The sequence below is a fragment of the Micropterus salmoides genome, unplaced genomic scaffold, assembly GCF_014851395.1.
Source record: "Micropterus salmoides isolate LMB-PRFRI ecotype aquatic unplaced genomic scaffold, ASM1485139v1 Ms_hic_scaffold_9, whole genome shotgun sequence".
Taxonomy (NCBI): Eukaryota; Metazoa; Chordata; class Actinopteri; order Centrarchiformes; family Centrarchidae; genus Micropterus; species Micropterus salmoides.
The window spans coordinates 7,046,454-7,063,751 of record NW_024044681.1 but is presented as its reverse complement, the minus strand read 5'-3'; the positions used below and the strand labels follow the sequence as shown (position 1 = coordinate 7,063,751).

General features: G+C 47.3%; 1 protein-coding gene across 1 annotated transcript; it reads right to left on the bottom strand.

The window, feature by feature from the left end:
- Positions 1 to 787: 787 nt before the first annotated feature.
- Positions 788 to 15,472, bottom strand: pcf11 (PCF11 cleavage and polyadenylation factor subunit). Its single transcript, XM_038708065.1, has 17 exons — positions 15,100 to 15,472; positions 12,452 to 12,577; positions 11,941 to 12,129; positions 11,054 to 11,260; positions 9,269 to 10,251; positions 8,626 to 8,803; positions 8,077 to 8,479; positions 7,804 to 7,947; positions 6,050 to 7,383; positions 5,884 to 5,950; positions 5,629 to 5,754; positions 5,397 to 5,520; positions 4,997 to 5,180; positions 3,247 to 3,402; positions 2,702 to 2,794; positions 1,682 to 1,717; positions 788 to 1,597 (listed from the first exon to the last, which is right to left on the bottom strand). The coding sequence occupies exons 1-17, from the start codon at positions 15,340 to 15,342 to the stop codon at positions 1,349 to 1,351; spliced, it is 4,842 nt and encodes a 1,613-aa protein (XP_038563993.1). The 5' UTR covers positions 15,343 to 15,472; the 3' UTR covers positions 788 to 1,348.
- Positions 15,473 to 17,298: the final 1,826 nt, after the last annotated feature.

Sequence of the window (17,298 nt, the reverse complement as noted above, 5' to 3'; positions counted from 1 at the left end):
GTAGATGTATTCTTTTAAAATAAACAAAAATTTTTGACCTGAAAGAAAACCAAACCTTAAGGATTCACAATGAAAATATTTTTTATAATCTGGCTTTTCTTTCAACACCACTGCAGGACTGAGCACTGAACGCTTCATTTCCTGCATTCTGGAGAAAATCTGCACTAATTTACGGTGGAAATGTTTTTACACACAAAGGGAAACAAAACTCAGGTGGCGATATATAAATATAATGAAGTAATCAGCAATGTGTGGGTTTCAGTTTAAATTTCAGATAAAGGACATTTGCCCGTTTTCTCCCTGCGCAAATTAACCTCAAAGCATTTTCATTTTAACATGTCTTTTTTAAAGAGTGATGAGGACGCGGCTGCAGGGTAAACGACCATTATACATAAAAAGTGCAAAAATAAAGACGCAGTAATAAAATAAATGAGGACACATCTGTTTAATGTGCAAAACTCTGCTGCTAGTTAAACTGTTCACCATAACAATTCTTTTAATAATGTAAATATTGTACATATCCACACTCCTTTAAGTCTGATCATTATTTACCAACTTTCTATTCTTTCTATTCCTTTTGCCTTGACGCAGCTGTGACAAACACCTCAGGCAGGTAGAAGGCGGCGAGGCCTGATGTTCGGACAGCTGTGGTCTCTGGTGGGAAAAGTGAGAGAAGAGCTACTCGTGCATCAAGCAGGCGGCGCTGGTCAAAGACTCAGACCTTTAAAGACCTCCTCACGGAGACAGCCGGACTCTGCAGATGAAATAAAAACACCACGGCAGGAGCTTTGAATCCACTGAACCTTTATTTCAACTTGTGAAACCTACGTGACAATAAACCAGTCACCGCTCACGCCGACCACTTTCAGACTCTTTTATTGAAAATCAACTCGAGCAAAGAAAAACAACGGACAGACGTGGATCCTCCGCAGAGACGCTTCCTGAAGAGCGGCTGGAGTCTTCAGTCGTCCAATCAGATGATGCTTACCTTTAAACGCAGCCTGAAACAACACCTGCAACTACCCACCGATAAACCAACCAATCAAATCAATGAACCCGGCTGAGTCCAGGCCGACAGGCTCAATCAGCGTTACACCAGAGATACCAAAAAATACTTTAATTTATAAATTAACTCATTTACATCTCAGCCCCGCAGGAAACAAAACATTTCTCTCTTTATAAACACTTTCAGTTCGGCAGACCTGAAATGGTCGCGCAGAATCCAAATACAAAAATGTATTGAGGGTTATTGTTGCCGAGGACCCGGCCTCCGCACGCTTAAAAAAAACAAAACAAAAAAAACGCCGCCTGCTCCGGGAAACGGAGGGACGGCGAGGCAGCAGCAGCGTTACGCTTTACTCTCATCAGATTGCACTTGAGTTAAAACCTCCGGCTCCTCCTCTTTCTTCACATCAGGAAGCTCGCTGGCCTCAGACGCTACTTCCTGTTTGGCGGCGGCGGCGGCGGCAGCAGCGACAGCACAGGAAGACTCCTCCTCCTCCTCCTCCTCGTCTTCCTCCTTCTTGATGAAGGCGCTCAGCGGGTGTTCAGTGAGCACCCTGTTGGGCGACGGCGTGACGTCGAGGTACGAAGACGTCTGAGGGGGACAAAGGTCAGCAGGTCAAACGTCTGAACGTTTACTTTGTTATTATTTACAGGATTTTATTCTTCAGCTACTCACGTTTTTATAATCCTCAAAGCAGGAGGGGTGGAAGTTCTGTGGAGAGAAAACAGACAGACGTGAACGACCCTGATCAGGGCGCCGACAGGCCGGTCAGCAGGTAAGAAGGCGAGGAGGATACGCAAGCAGAGAAACAGCGGCGGCGGTGTTGGTCTAACAGGACAGCGAGGCATCGAGTGCCGTTCCAAACGGCTCGAGCGATCTCTTCCTGTCGCGTAAGACGCCTCCAAACTGCCGCCCGTAACGCCCGTTGCTTTCAAAAACTGGTCAAGATGGCGACAAACAAGCCGAATTCGTACACATATACGTTTTTAGTAAAAAAGTCCCGGCTCAGCACGTACCTCGGTTTGAAGTCACGGTTTGGTTTATTTTTGGTACAGTGAGGGAAAAAAATGCAAACATTAAATTGCTGCTGGTTTATTATGAACTTTTGTAAACATCCAAATTAGTTTTCAATTTTTTAAACAAACCTAGAAATGCAGCTACACCGTACTCGACAGACCGGCGGCGCTGGACACATTAACATCAGCATTACATTGATCAGTCGACGCTTGCGCGGCTCGATTACTTGTTTGGTCTATTAAACGTCACAAAATGGTGAACCGCGCCCTCCGAAGTCTTGTTTTGTCCAGACCCCAGAGATTCAGCAGAGGAGCAAAGAAACAAGAAAATATTTATATTGAAGAAGCTGAATCAGAGAAAATCCCCGACTTGAATGTTTAAATCGATCACGAAATTAGTTGCAGCTCTAGCGTGTCGACAGTCCCAGAGAGGAACCCGGACCTCGTGTCAGAAAAACATGCGACTGGAAGCTTTCAGATATTAAACAGATCAATATTTTCTCCTGAAGATGTTTCCAGTTACACCGACCAGAGAACAGAGCGGCGACTGTCAGGAGGGCGAATCGGACCAGAACCTGTCATTATTTTCTCCTCAATCGTCCGATCAATCGACGGCGTGCAGGAGGAACTGCAGCTGTGACTTCTTTTTAAACAGAGTCTGGCGGCGGCGGCGGCGTACCTTGTCGTCGACCCTGACGGCGTTCTTCAGGAACCAGTCCTCCTCCTCCTCCACCCAGTACGTCTCAAACGGCTCCTGGCAGATTTCACACGACTGCAGGAGGAAAATAAATAAATCAGCACACGATCAATCACTTTTATTGGTTCCATGTTTACTGAAGAAGAAGAAGAAACTGTGACCTGAGGGATGTTTAGGGATCTGATTTGTCCCTGCTGGCCACCGTACTCTCACTCCATGAACTATGTTTCAGTGGAGTACTTTAGTAATTTACTTCAGTACAATTCACAGGTACTTGTACTTTATACTTTACTGCTCTGCGTTTATTTTAGTTACTCTGCAGATTCAGATTATTGATAATTAAACACATAATTGATTAGAGATTAAACTTTACCAACAGTTTCAATGCAGTAACAGTTTTATTCTATTATTTTAATATACTTTCATGCTAATACTTAAGTAAGTACTTCTACTTTGACTTAAGCAAAAGAGGAAGTGACATCAGACACCAGGGCTCTGATTGGCTGGCGGGCGCAGGTGCGACTCACCTCTCCCACCTGGTCCTTGGTGGCCTTCACGCTCTGGAACTCCTTCTCCTTGGCGGCCGCCTGGCTCTTCTGAACCTCCTCCTCGTTCTCCTTCTCGAAGAAGTGACTCTTGGCCCGCTCCTCCAGGTCGGCGATCTCCTCGAACTCGATCCAGTCCTGACGCACAAACACACACAGGCGAGTTTAAACATCGGGGGCCCGTCGGCGCCTGACCCCACAACCGTCTGGATCAGACCTTCAGACGAGGGTTTTATGTTTTTGTCTCCATGCACCGTTTCTCACTTTGTTGTGATTTTATCCGAGAGGTGCTACATATTAATAAACTTTGCTTACTCATTGGTGGCTCGTGGCTGCATTGGGCTGCACGTAACGATTATTTTTCAAGTCGATTCATCGAACGACTAATTTTGTGTAATCTAAAGAGAAAATAAGTCAAAAAAATCAAAAACGTGTCTAATCAATAAATCAATATTTTATTCAATGATCCTGATGAAGCGCATCAGAGTAACGACAACAGCGGCGTCTTAAAATGAATCTAATTTCCTCGTCACTGATGTTTTGTGATAATAAACTGTAATCAGGCTGCTTTACTTCTGACATGGATTTATTTCAGTAACACGGTTTCACAAAATATGAAACGGCCGAACGTTAGTTGACGCGCGGTGTAACTTAACGTTACCATGACAACAGCAGCGGGGCAGAAATGACGTAACATGAAGGCGATTAAGAAAATACATTTTTACGGACGCGGTGTCCTCGTGCTGATAATGTGGCGCTCCGGGACACTTGCGCTTCACGTATTCGTGGACAGCAGCTGTGCTGCGGTGAAGCTCACGGCGGTTCTAAAATACTCCCGAACTTTAGACGCAGCGGGAACCCCGCAGCCGCTCTTTGTTTTTATCAGTTTAAAATATGTTCACTGCATTAAAACTTAAGGATTAGAGTGCACATTTTCAGCTCATTTATTTTTATTTGCTGTGCATTTTCCCCGACAAATCACCCCAATAATTCTGGGATGCTTGATTCTTTTCAGAATTCTCTGCATTGCAATGTCAGTTTTTATATAGTTATGAGTGCGGCTGAGTGACGTCTGACGAACTGAACACGGCCTGAAATCCACAGCAGAACCCGAAGTCTCCGTATCATTCATTAATAAAAACGTTGCTGCTGAGAGATTTTACATGAATTATCTCGGTTCTGATATCAGCTTCATCTACCCTGCTCTCTAAACGCCGGGCTGCTCGCCATGTGGTCATGTAACGCTCTCCTCCGCCCACACCGGGCTCTCGCATGTGCCTCTAAAAACAGATACGTGCAATCAGAAAAATGTTTCATGAGCAGTGTGACCGTAACATTAAACATTATTCTCTTTATTTGAGACGCTCGTGTACAGTTTCTCCTCCAGGGTGAGGATGGAGACTCTGCAGATGTTTGCCGCTTCTAGCCGCCTCCTCCGCGGAGCAACACGCTCCCCTTGTTCTGTTTCACTAGTTATCTTTTCAACTTTGTTCAAGTTGAAAAATACACATTTCAAAATGTCAGGATTTCGGTCAGTCCCTGATAATCAAGCAAGGAGCCTCATTTGTTCCATTATAATCCAAATGTTGTCCACAATAATCGCAATATGGCTTTTTCTCCAACCAGCAGCCACCGTCAGAGCTGCAGCTCAGTAAAGACTTCACCTGCTTCACACAGCTGTTCCACATCAGCCCTGTATTGTGTGTGTGTGTGTGTGTGTGTGCGCGCTCACCCTGAGTGTGTAGTACCAGCGGCGGTGAGTGATCTTCTTGCTGGCGACCTTCCCGGCGTGGTTCTGTCTGAAGTGCCAGTCCAGGTGGTCGGCGTACAGGTCGGTCTGAGCGGCGGTGAACCTCATGCTGCAGAGGCAGCACTGGTTCCCCGAGTACAGCTTGGTCACCACGCTGTCATAGCGCCTGCGGGGGGGCAGAACGTGTCACAACACTGACCAATCAAACGGCTTCAAGGTTATTCTAATTCTGACCCGGATGGAACGCTAATCTGACAGCATGTGGGGGGAGAACACAAATATTCAGGGTTCAAAGAAGAAAGAAAAGCTTCCAGACGCCGAACCGGAGGACTTTATATCGATCGCTTTGATCTGTAACCGACAGATTCGGGTCTGAACTCACTGTTTCATGTCGTCGATGTTGAAGCTGGTGAGGTCCGGGAAGTCGTCCTCCTCCACCTCCGGCTCCTCCTCTTCCTCCTCCTCCGCCGCCGCCGCCGGAGCTGCCGGAGCCGCAGAAGAAGATTCTGGAAAAACATTAAAATTTAATTTAAAAACAGCAGCTTTATTAAAAAGCTCCTGACAGCAGCAACATTTCAACACAAACAGTGGAAGCGTTAGCGCGGCCCTCTCACCGGTGTCGGCGGCCGGCGCGGCGTCGGGCTGCGAGGGTTTGATGATGCCGTTGGAGATGAGTTTGGACAGCAGGTCGTTGACGTCAACCTGCCCGAAGTGGTTCTCCGGAGGGACGACCTGCGGAGCTGCAGCGACACAAACAGTCACTCGCTGAACTGAAGGAACAGACGGCTGAAACTAACGTCATCGTTATATTTTCACTGTCAGCTGATTCTACAGATCCACACGCGTGCTGAGCAGCAGGAAGAACTTACGCTGCGGTCTGAAAGGCACCGGGTTCTGAGGCAGGAAGGGCTGGCCGAGGCTCGCCATCATGTTCACCTGGAAAAACGACAGTGAAAACGTCAGCCAATGACATCAGAGTAGGTGTTTGATTGACAGGTGTGTGTGTGTGTGGGGGGGGGGGGGGGCGTGTCTCACCGGTGGCTGCATGCCGGCGGAGCCAGCGGGGTTGTAGAAGGGGCCGGGGGCCGGCTGGCTGAAGGGCGGGGCCGGCTGCATGTTGAAGTTTCCCGCCTGCTGCAGGTTCGGCTGAGCTGGAAACACCATGGGCCCCGAAGGGAACTGAGGGTTCATGGGCTCCTGGAAACGCTGGGGGTTGAAGTTCTGCTGGGGGGCCGCCATTGGATTTTCATAGATGGGAGGAGCCATGGGCCTCATGGGGGGCTGCATGTTGTGTTGGGGAGCAAACCTCGGGGGGCCTTGCTGCCCAGGGGCGCACTCGTAGATGGGGGGCCCACCCTGATGTGGCACATTGGGTATGTCAAACCTGGGCCCTTGCTGGACGGGGCCATCAAAGATCATCGGACCGGGGCCTTCAAACCTCATCGTGCCCATCTGGTTTGGAGGGCCCTCAAAGCGCATAGCCCGCGGCTGCTGGAAGCCCAGCGGTCCAGATCCAGGACCAGGGGCCATGTTGTTAAAGCGTGGCATAGGACCATCAAAGTGACCCGGTCCGGGCCCCTGTCCCTCAAACCTAACAGGGTGCGGCTGTCCGATCGGACCATCAAACCTCCCAGGGCCCTGAGGGTGAGGCGGACCGTCAAACCGCCCAATACAGTCTCCGCCTCTCATTGGACCGTGAGGCATGTGGGGCCCGTCGCACTGCCCGGGCCCATCAAACCTCTCTGGCATGTTGTGATGAGGCGGTCCCCCACCATCAAATCTGCCGGGGCCCGAGTGGTGAGGCCCATCGAACCGGGCCGAATCATCAAAGCGCCCGGGGCCACCACCTTCGTACCACCCGGGAGGGTGCGGTCTGGAGGGGCCCATGTGTCCGGGCCCCTCGAACCTGAAGGGGGGGTGTCCTCCGTCGTGAGGTGGCGTGTGTCCTGGAGAGTCGCTGTGCTGTCGGACAGAAGACAGGGGGCCTCCACGAGCCGGCGCCTTGAGGATGGATTTGGGGGGAGGGTGAGCAGGGGGGACATCCAGATTGAGGGGCCCGTCGTCAGAGTGCTCACTGTTGGGACTCTCGAAGCGTGGCACCGGGCTCACCTCCGCCGAGTCCTTCTGGTGTAAAGGAGACAGGCGCTCGCGCTCGAACCTCGGGGCCGGGGCGTCCAGACCGGCCGGGCTCGAACAGTTCCTGTGGACCACGGTGCCCGAGGGTAGGGGCCCCTCCGGCCTCCGTGGGTCGGGGTGTCTGGAGTCCGCGTGTGGGCCGTACCTGCGAGGAGCGTCGTAGCCGCTCTTCTGCTCCTCGCGCTCGTCGAAACGCTGGCGCTCAGTCAGCGGCGAGTTCCACTCCCTCTCACCTGGAAACATGCAGAAACACATCAAGATGTTTGTTGGCGTCCGGCGAGCGTCAGAGCGCCCGGACATCCTGTGACATCATGACTTCAGGTGACTTTAAACAACAGCACGAGCTTCACTCAAGGTTACCTCAGACAGAAACTACAGAGAAGAGATCTAAACCTAAACTCTTCTTCTCTAATTACTGACTACACTTCCCATGATGCCCTGGGGGACGTGATTCTACGTGAGTGTGACATGATCTAACCCTGCTGGAGCGTCTCTGATCGAGACCCTGACACCCCGCAGCTCCAGAAACTGACCTCTGACCTCTCTGCGAATAAAGACGACAGGTGACAGATAATATTCGGCGCCACAGATCAGCGTAAACAGAGAAAACATACAACACATCGTCATGGATACGCTCAGGGCGGCGGACTCACTGGACTCTCTGGGGTCGGCTCGCCTCCTGAAGCGAAGGTTGGGTAGAGATTTCAGGGTGGGGAACTCTTTGCCGTGGTTGTACTCCTCGATCATGGGGCCGAGCGGCGGCCGAGGCTCTTCGCGCTCTTTACTTCGCCGCTCACCTGTAAGAGTCGTTAACAAACGCCATCAGTGACACGCCTCAGAACGCACACCTGGCTGCTTCGTCAAGCTGTGAGGTCGTCAGTAAAAGAGCGGCTGATGTTTGGATGAAAACTTTGTCGTATGCTCACCTAGCCTGTCCCGTGGCGCCCGGCTGTATTTATGTGGCGGCTGGTGTGCGGCGCTCCGCCCGCCTATCTTGTCACCCGGCACCCCTTCCTCGGCCTCCTCTGGACTCTCCTCGCCCTCCCACTCCTCCCCGGCGGCCCGGCGGGTGACCTGCGTCTTCCTCAGCTTGGACTTGTGCTCGTAGTACGACAGCTCCGCCGGGTCCATGGCGTCGTGGGGGCGGGGCTGACCCGAGGGGGGCGTGGTCAGCAGCGGCTGTTTCTTGGCGGAGAAGCTGCCGGACTCGTCCCAGCCGTCCGTGTGCTGCTGCTTCTCCTCCCGGTACTGGAAGAAGTGTTTGATCTGATGGGCCATGTTCAGGAAGTCCTCCTGGGAAATCTCGCCGCTCTCCAGACGCTTGCTGGCCTGCAAAGAGAGACGGCGGCGACTTAGGGAGGAAACACCCGACACGGTAACACTGAGCTCATTTAGAGTCTATCGGATATCTAGATATTTCCTGGGATTTTGTCGATAACTATAATTAGTGTGTGCGAGCGGCGTTTGGGACGTACCCTCCTGAGCAGGTCCTTCTTGGAGGCGGAGTTGAGGACTTCAGGTATCTGCAGGTTGGCGTCCACGCTGAGGCGATGCTTCGGGGTCCGGGGGGTGGCGGGGCGAGCGGCCTGGGGGCCGTACTGTTTGTGTCTCTGAGGTCCCGGCTTCACATGAGAGTCCTCCGGCAGCTTCGGACTGAAGGACGAAACACACGTTCAGGTTTTTTACTTGTTTCACCGCGGCGTGCTGCTGTGACCATCAGCTGACCGACAGTTTATAGCTTTAGTCCTTTATTATGCAAAAAAGTTTTTAGACAGTTGGTCAAAATTTAAATGTTGAAAATCCCAGTGCTGCCCCCCAAACTGAGTATTTTATTACCGACTAATAACCAATTAATTCAGATTCTTTTCCCGCAGCCCAAAAACAGGAAGACGATTCTGCACACGATTAAATATCACAAGTAAAGGAAGAAAATTATCACATTTAAGAAGCTGGAAACAAAATGTTTTAAATGAAAACAGTTCTCAGGTGTTCAAACGCTAACAGAAGAATGAATAAACTAGTTAAATCAGGAACGATCGGACCACCTTGAATCTGATTGGACGTTGGATGGCGGCTTCGGGCCGAACCACAGAACATATAAAAGGTTATAAAACTCACTGTTTGTTCTCCTCCCAGCCGCTCCTCCAGCGGTGAGGAGCGTCCTTGGCGTCCTTGCTGCCTCCGTCATGGCTCCGCGGGGAGTGAGAGTCTCTGGACTCCGAGTGCCGCTCCTCCGCCGGCCTCTTCGACCTCCTGCTTTCTGATTGGATCTTCTTTGGCGCGAGCCGGTCCTCTCGACTGGGCTTGCCGTGTTCTGGTTCTTCCGCGCGGATCCTCCTGGGCTTGCCGGGCTTGTGAGATGGCGACGGGGACAGGGAGCTGCTCCTGGTTCTGCTCTTGGGCGACCGCCTGTCCTTCCTCTTCGGCGAGGGCGACCTGGAGCGCGAGCGGGTGCGTTTCCTGGCGTGTGTTCGTGCGTTGCCTCCGGCCTTGAACTCAGCCTTCTCTGAGGACTCCTCGCGGTCGTGTTTGGTCACCGCGCCGTTGACCAGCTTCCCCTTGCTGGACCTCAGAGGCTCTGCTCCCCGTGGCGCCTCCTCTCGCTCCTTCTTGTCGGTGCATCTTTTCTTCTCCTTCAGCTCGTCGTCTTTGGCCTCCCCGGTCTTGTCCTGCGTGCGTTTCTTCAGCCTGGGATCTTTCTTTGTGCCGTCTGCTGACTTCTGAAGCTCCGCCTCCGCCTGTCTGTTTTTACTCTGGACACTTTTGGCCATCGGAGACGGAGACTTGGACTTGGGTTTCTCCTCCAGCACGTCTTTCCTCTGGGTTCTGGCCTTGTCTGGCCGGGTGGACTTCTCAGGTGTCACAAGAGGACTTCCTGTTGACGTCGCGTCCGCTTTCTTCCCAGCAGGATGTTCTTTGGACTGGGAGGCGGCGGCGGGCGGGCCGGCGCGGTTCAGACGCGGGTCTCTGGTGGGCGGCTTGGCGTCCGCCTGAGTCTGAGGAGGGATCCAGGGTCGGACCGCAGGAGCCGCCTGGCTGACTGGCTTCGGCGCCGCTGGAGTGGAGACCGCTGTCGATGTTGGTAACACAAAACCACCGACCTGCAGACACACGAAACAAAAGGTTGGTGTTTGTTTCAGAGGCGGCTAAACTAACAAGCCAACAGATACTGGTCCTCATCCGGCACCGAGGTTCTCTTAATGAGCTGCTGACGGTTTCCTGCAGGATGTTCAAAGCTTTTCTACCTGCTGAGCCTCGTGTTAGAAAACAGGTCAACTGACACGGGGAGTATTTACTAACTTAAATACCACCACTCCGTGCTCATGTGCACCAAAGAGGTTTTGTTCTTCAGTGTAAAAACACACAAAAGGTTAATGAGGCTTCAGCGGTCGGACAAAAAAACCGGGAATCTATTTTGTACCATACTCAGTGTTCCCGTCACTCTGCTGTATTACAGAAAGCTAACAGACGAAGCACCAAGAGGTGGTTCAACACGGCCGCTTCGACCTTTCACCTCAGTTGACCAATTTCCTGAGGGAAACGGCTTCTACCGCTTTTTCTTTCCTGAAACCGGTTTCCCAATGGCGGCTTTTGGACCTGTTGCCGTGCGCTCTACATCCTACAAAGCTTGTCTGAGCTTCACACAAGTAGTGAGACAGCTGAACGTAATCTCAGGTTGCAGCAGGTACAAGACGGCATTTCTGCTCACCGTGGTTATAGTGTCACAGAATCAGCTGATGCGGAGTGGAAACATTCAACATTTTACCTTTTTAACAGAAACATCTGCTCATTGATGGCAGATGATGCTAACGGGAGGCTGAATCTGCTGAAAATAATATTTTCTCACATGCTACGGCAATGATAAGACACAACAACTAGACTCCGCCCGCTCGTTTGTCCTACCAGCTGTGCTTTGGTCTGCTCCAGCTCCAGCTCGATCTTCTTCTGCTGCAGCTCCAGAAGCTGTTTCTGTTTGGCCAGCAGCTGCTGTCGGATCAGCTGCTCCTGGGTCAGGCTGCACTGGCTGACGGCGGGCACCGGCTGCGGAGCGGGCGCTGCTGGTGGCGCCGGCTGGGCGGGGACAGGCTGCGCAGAGGACGCCTCCTCATTCTGGAGAGACGGCGAGGTCAGAGAGGGTCAGAGGTCAAAGAAAAAAGAAACAACTTCCTCTGGTTTTGTGACTTTGGACGTTTAAGAGGATCTTATGGTTCTTTTCATTCCACAGGGGAAAAATCTGGCAGTAAACGTCTCGCTTTCCCTTCTGCTACCAGCCCAGTGAGGCAAATTTCAACATTTTAAGAACATTTCATTAAAAGCAACTCTGATATTGAGTTCAAAACGGGGAACACATTATGGTGGGTCACATTTCAAGAACCTGCAAACAGATCAGGTTTGCCATTTTTGAAACTAACAGTTTCAGCTCAATATGAATTTCAGGAAAAAAAACACCACAGGAACTTAAAAGCTCCTAAATTCAGTTCCTCCTCTGTAACGAAGTAGTTTAAAAGTTTTCCAGTAGCGTTGGATAAAAGTCTTAAGGTCGCGTCTTACACCCGGGACGATTAAAGCTGCTAACACCTGCTTAGCAAGTTGACATTTGAACGCACATGCCTCCGTGTTTAGACACAACTTCCTATGTCTCGTCTCCAGATACATATTTACAGAACAACGCAAATCTTTCATGAAGTTCATCATTTTAAAAAGAGTTTAAACTAATTTCTGTTAAGATCTAAACGTGCAACTGGAAAGCGACAGCGCAGTCTGGCGTGGCGTCTGCAGCACATACACACCTGTTTTAAAAACTTGGGGTTGACGTGAATGCTGGCGCCGGCGTTGACGGTCGGCGGCAGCGGCTTGATGGGCCAGGCCGGGTCCACAGAGTTGACCCGGACGTCCAGCGCGTACAGCTTCTTCAGAGGAAACACGTCGTCCCACGTCGATCGTAACTTGAACAGACTCTTTCTAGTGTTTTCATCCACCTACAAACAGAGGACATGACTTGGTCCACAGCTGCCAACAAAAACCTGAAACACTTCAGCAGCGGCATCACAGCAAAAAGCTAAAAAAGCACTTTAACAAGCGTTACGTCCATTAAAACTATGGGGGGGGGGCATACTTCTGCACAGGTTAGAAGAAATGTAAAATGTTTCTGGTACAAACTTTTATTAGCAGGACTATGGGAAGTACAACAGGAGCAGAGGTCACACGTGGAAAGCAAGCAACACAAACAGCAGGGAAGTGAAGACTTTTAGAGCTTAAATGTTTTAAAACAATGCTGAACGGCAGGAAAGAGAACTGTACCTTTTCAAAGACACATATAAATGAAGTGATTAGGTTTTTAGCAAACACTGCAAGGTACTCTCCTCCAACATTCTTCACTATGGAATCCACTAAGTACAAAACTGGAAGCTTCTCGGCAGATGGGGCCTGGAGCAATAGAGAACTCAACAAGTTTAGAAAACAACAGGGGTTAAAAACCAACATTTCAGACACAATGCTTCAAGTACAATGTGACAGGATCAACAGCGGCGAGGCCGCCCTCCCCCCTCGCCACCCCGAGTGAAAAAGCCAAAAACAGTCTGTGCAGAGTGAGGGGGGGGGAAATGTGTCGACACGTCTGATAGGAAGAGGAAAAAGTTCAAGATTTAAAATAATAGTTTACAGTCTTTTTCTTCGTTCTGGAATAAAAACGCTCCTCTGATCAATCCCAAAAAACAAGACCATCATCAGAACATCATCTTCCACCGTGACCTCAGGACGCTCCAGTCAAGAGGAGGAAAAACACGTCCATGATGCACAAAGGGGTTTAAAAAGGGGGCGAGTCCAGTCCGATCTCCAGGAACCTTTTTACCTCCAAAGAGGGTTTTCTTCCTTAAACCACTCTTTGTACTTTACCCAGATGACACATGAGCCAGTTTTACCCAGTGAGTTTTATTCACTCACTCTTTCAAAGTTTGACCCTTCAGTTGTTTAAAAAAAAACATTGATAACCTATTAAAGAGAGTAGGACACGTGATCTGTAGGCGTTAAGTTAAAGAAGCTGCATTTAAACTCTTAAGTCTGTTACTAAACTGTGCAGCATCAGCTGAGTTAATGTTTAAACAACCAGTCCGAACAAGCCGAGTCAGACGTGTCAGTGAATGTAAACCAGAGTCATACCAATAAATTACACTGGGAAATAAAAAATGACAAAAAGCACATTTCACATTTTTTATTATAAACATTTTTAACCATTCAATGACATTTCAGTAATTCAAAATCCACTAGTGAAGTAATGCAGAGAAACGTTTGTTTTCCTGATCTGAGCAAAGCTTCTGTCGTGTCAAACGTGCAAACACTGACCACAGAGGTACCTGAGGCAAAACTGCTGACTGAGACGCATTTCTATAGTAGGCCGTGTCTCCTGTGGTCAACAGCAGCTACCCGACAGTATGCATTAACACATGTGGTCTGGCCTCAATCAGCAGATCAGTAAAGAAAAAGGACTGCAGGGACATGAGCGGCCAAAACACGTGTTAAAGTCAAAATCCACCATAACAGCTAAGTCTAACTAATTATCTATACATTATGCACTATTAACACATGGACTTTGTCTTTTAGGTCACTACTTTAGACAATCAAGATTCCAGCAGTTGTCACATGACTCTTTCAGGAGGCTTAGAGCCAAACGTGCAAATGGAGATAAGTCTTTACCTGCTCTCAGAGGATTTATTATACTCCAGAAACACATAAAAAGATAGTTAGACTGATTCGAGGCTGAAAACCGAACACACCGTCTGTGCTTTTGTTGCTCCTGGAACAATCTACTAATGTTTATTAAAAAAAAAAATAATAGGGCTGGGCGATTATCAGGATAAATGTCAAATTACTATTTCTTTAAAGTTTAAAGGCTGATTTTTTTTGCTGCGGAGTGAAAGAAACCAGATGGTTAGTTGTGGATTTAAACTTTTAACTTTATGTTCAGAATGAACACTTGATGCCAAACAGCTCAACCAGAATGCACGAGTAAAATTAAGTAAAAATCTTTTTCTCAAGTAAATAAATAAATAAATATCTTAAAAGAAAAACTAGGGCTGATTCTAATTAATGAAATCAAATATTTATATTGAGGACAATTATATTTTGATAATTGTTTATTGCGTAGCCCTTTCTTAGAGGTTATATTATATTTAAGGAACACATAAAAGCTAATTAGACTTAAAACCTAACATGATAATTGTGCTGTTGTTTCTTCTGGACTCCCATCAGCCTCCCATGTGTATAAAAAGCCATTTTATTTGTTTTCTACAGCGCTCTCTTGATATTAGGACTTATCTTTTGGGTAGTACATTCAGTTCTCTCATGTGTTCACACAATGTCTCCTGTCATTTCATCTCTCCTGCTTTATAACTTCTGCTGTGGTATATAAACAGCGTTTGCTTGCTTTTAGAGGAAGTAAACAATAAATAGCAGGATTTACTTTATTATCTCAACGATGTTTTAGTAGATTAACTTTACCAAAAAACAAACAAACACGTGTTTAGTCACAATAGGTCATTGTCTGTCGACCTCGACGTAATTTAACATTAACTTCATCGTCATGTTCACCTAAAACTTCATCCAGACTTTAAAACAAACTATTTTACGGTGGATTTTAACTTCAGTGGCCAGAAGCACAAATATATAAATTTCACATAAAGTGCGTCGAGTTTGGACAAAACTTTTAAAAGATGAATACTTTCTTATTTGGACTCTAAATATGAATGAATAAACGAGCTGTTCCACTTTAATACACAGAAATGTGGGTTTTAATAAAGACAGCAGCGCCACTCGACAGCCGCCATGTTTATTAGCTAACGTGCGTAGCTAACACACAACAGCACATCCTGCTCGACGACTGGGGCCTTTAAAACTAACATACACGGACATGAAAGCATCTGGAATTGAAAGTATTCTATATTTATAAAAACCTTGCTTATTTGCGCTTCAATAATAGCGACGATATCCTTGGCGAAGTTGAGGTTTTCCTCGGCCAGGATGGTCAGCATGTTGATGTGCGGCTTGCTGTTGAAGGTGAGGTCTTCCAGAGAGGACTGGTACTCCCGGCAGGCGTCTTCCCTCGCCGCTTTGTCGTCCATCTTTGAGCTGAGCGACGCGGGAAAACCTACACCGGGCTTGTAAATACCATAACCATTGATTAGCAGGCAGTCCATGAACTCATGTAGCGATCTGTTCTGCCCTGACTCGGTGAGAAATAACGCCGGGAGTCGTGGTTTAGATATTTCTGTCGTCCTTCTCTGCCCGTTAACGACGACGACAAAATGGCGACTGTAACTGAAGGCCTCATACGTCACGTGGAACCTTTAATATCTGGCGTGACGTCACCGCAGACTCATTGGCTCGCTTCAGGCCGCCTGGGCGGGATCTTTCGTTTTCATTGGTTCGACAGAATCACAGGCACACAAATGAGCCAATCAGATTAAAGCGGTGTGAGCTTATCGTTACATAACGGAAGACATCCGTGCTGCGTTCAAATGCACCTCGGATGGTCCCCCATCCCCAGCTCTTCAGACATCGGTGTGCTCGGAATGTGGACTGTCATCCAGCTACGCAGTTTTTCTATTATTTATAAAGTGTTTTTTGTTGTTACTGTACCAGTAAATTACCTAAAACCACTAAAATATTGCTTGTAATGCAAATACTGCTAATACATTTAAAGCAGTTGAATTCAGCTTTATTGGCATGAATGCAAAACAACAATATTGCCAAGGCTACAAATAAATTACAAAAGAACGATGAATTTCATACAGTTCATTAAATAAAGTAAATAAAACAGTAAACATGTGTTGTGAATTCAGTTCATAGGGTTCATCAAATGACTCTAACCGGTGTGTGTATTAAAAGACAAACAATAAATAACAACTAAAAAATCAGTATCAAATGTGAAATTAAAAATAAAACAAATAAAAGAACAATTACTAAAATAACAAACAATGAAAATAATGATTTTAAAATTGTACAGTCCAATTATTTAATATATTTATCAGTGTAGAGTTTCCACTGGTTGCCCTCAGTTCAAACCATGAGGAGATATATTTTGCTGCAACGATTTGGCATTTCTCCCAGAAAATAGGGGAGTTTCTGCTAATAAATAACTTTCCTAATTAGTCTAGTTCACTCTACAGGGGCAGCAAACTAAGGTAGAACTTAACACCATGATACACATCAGCAAAACTGAATGTGCAACACGTGATTTTGCACTATTAATCAAACGTTTCTAACAATCTGCCATGTATGTATATAGTTCAGTATAATACCGAACTTTTGTCAGACTTTCCGGGCTGTTGTTCAGACTTCAGGGGGGCGTTCAACTGCATTTTCCCAGTCTGCGAATAATATTTCCGATTTCTTCCGACACCACGTGAATGCACAGTGAGACGTTTCATCAAACACAACAACATGTGAGGCCGAAGTAATGGCGTCACTCAGGTCACGAGTTTCAGGGTTAAAATGCAGCTTTTTAAGATTAATATTATAATAAACATAACAAATACATCTTATGCAGTAAATATATTTTACAATGTAATGTTGGGAGATATTAAAATATGAAACGTGTGATGTAACAAGGCCTGTAGACATGTGATCAGTGTGCAACTGTGGCCTCCAGTGTGTTGAAACTGCTAAATGAACCAAAAGATTACCAGACTGAAATTTTTAGATTTTCATATTCTGAACATATTACTGTAAGACCATGTCAGTGTTTTATCATTTATATTGTGTGCTGTGTAGCAGAAGGGAACTTCAAACTGCATTTACTTCTACAACCCTGTTGGAATATCTGATAAAAACATTTACCTCGTACTAAAATCTGAAAACCCGAATTCTGAATTTTCACAAAGCTTTTTCAGGTGAGAAAAACATTGGCTTTTGGGAATATTTAAAATTAGAATAAAAAAAAAAAAACAAAAAACATGCATGTAAATTAGTGGTGGACAGTAATTAAGTATATTTACTTAAGTACTGTACAAAATTATAAAAGGCGACCCTTTTGTTTTTACCCCAATTCATCTAAGAATTCCTCAAATATTGTTCAGAAATCTGTCAAAATCTGTGTTAGTGAGCACTTCTCCTTTGTCGAGATAATCCATCCACCTCACAGGTGTGCCATA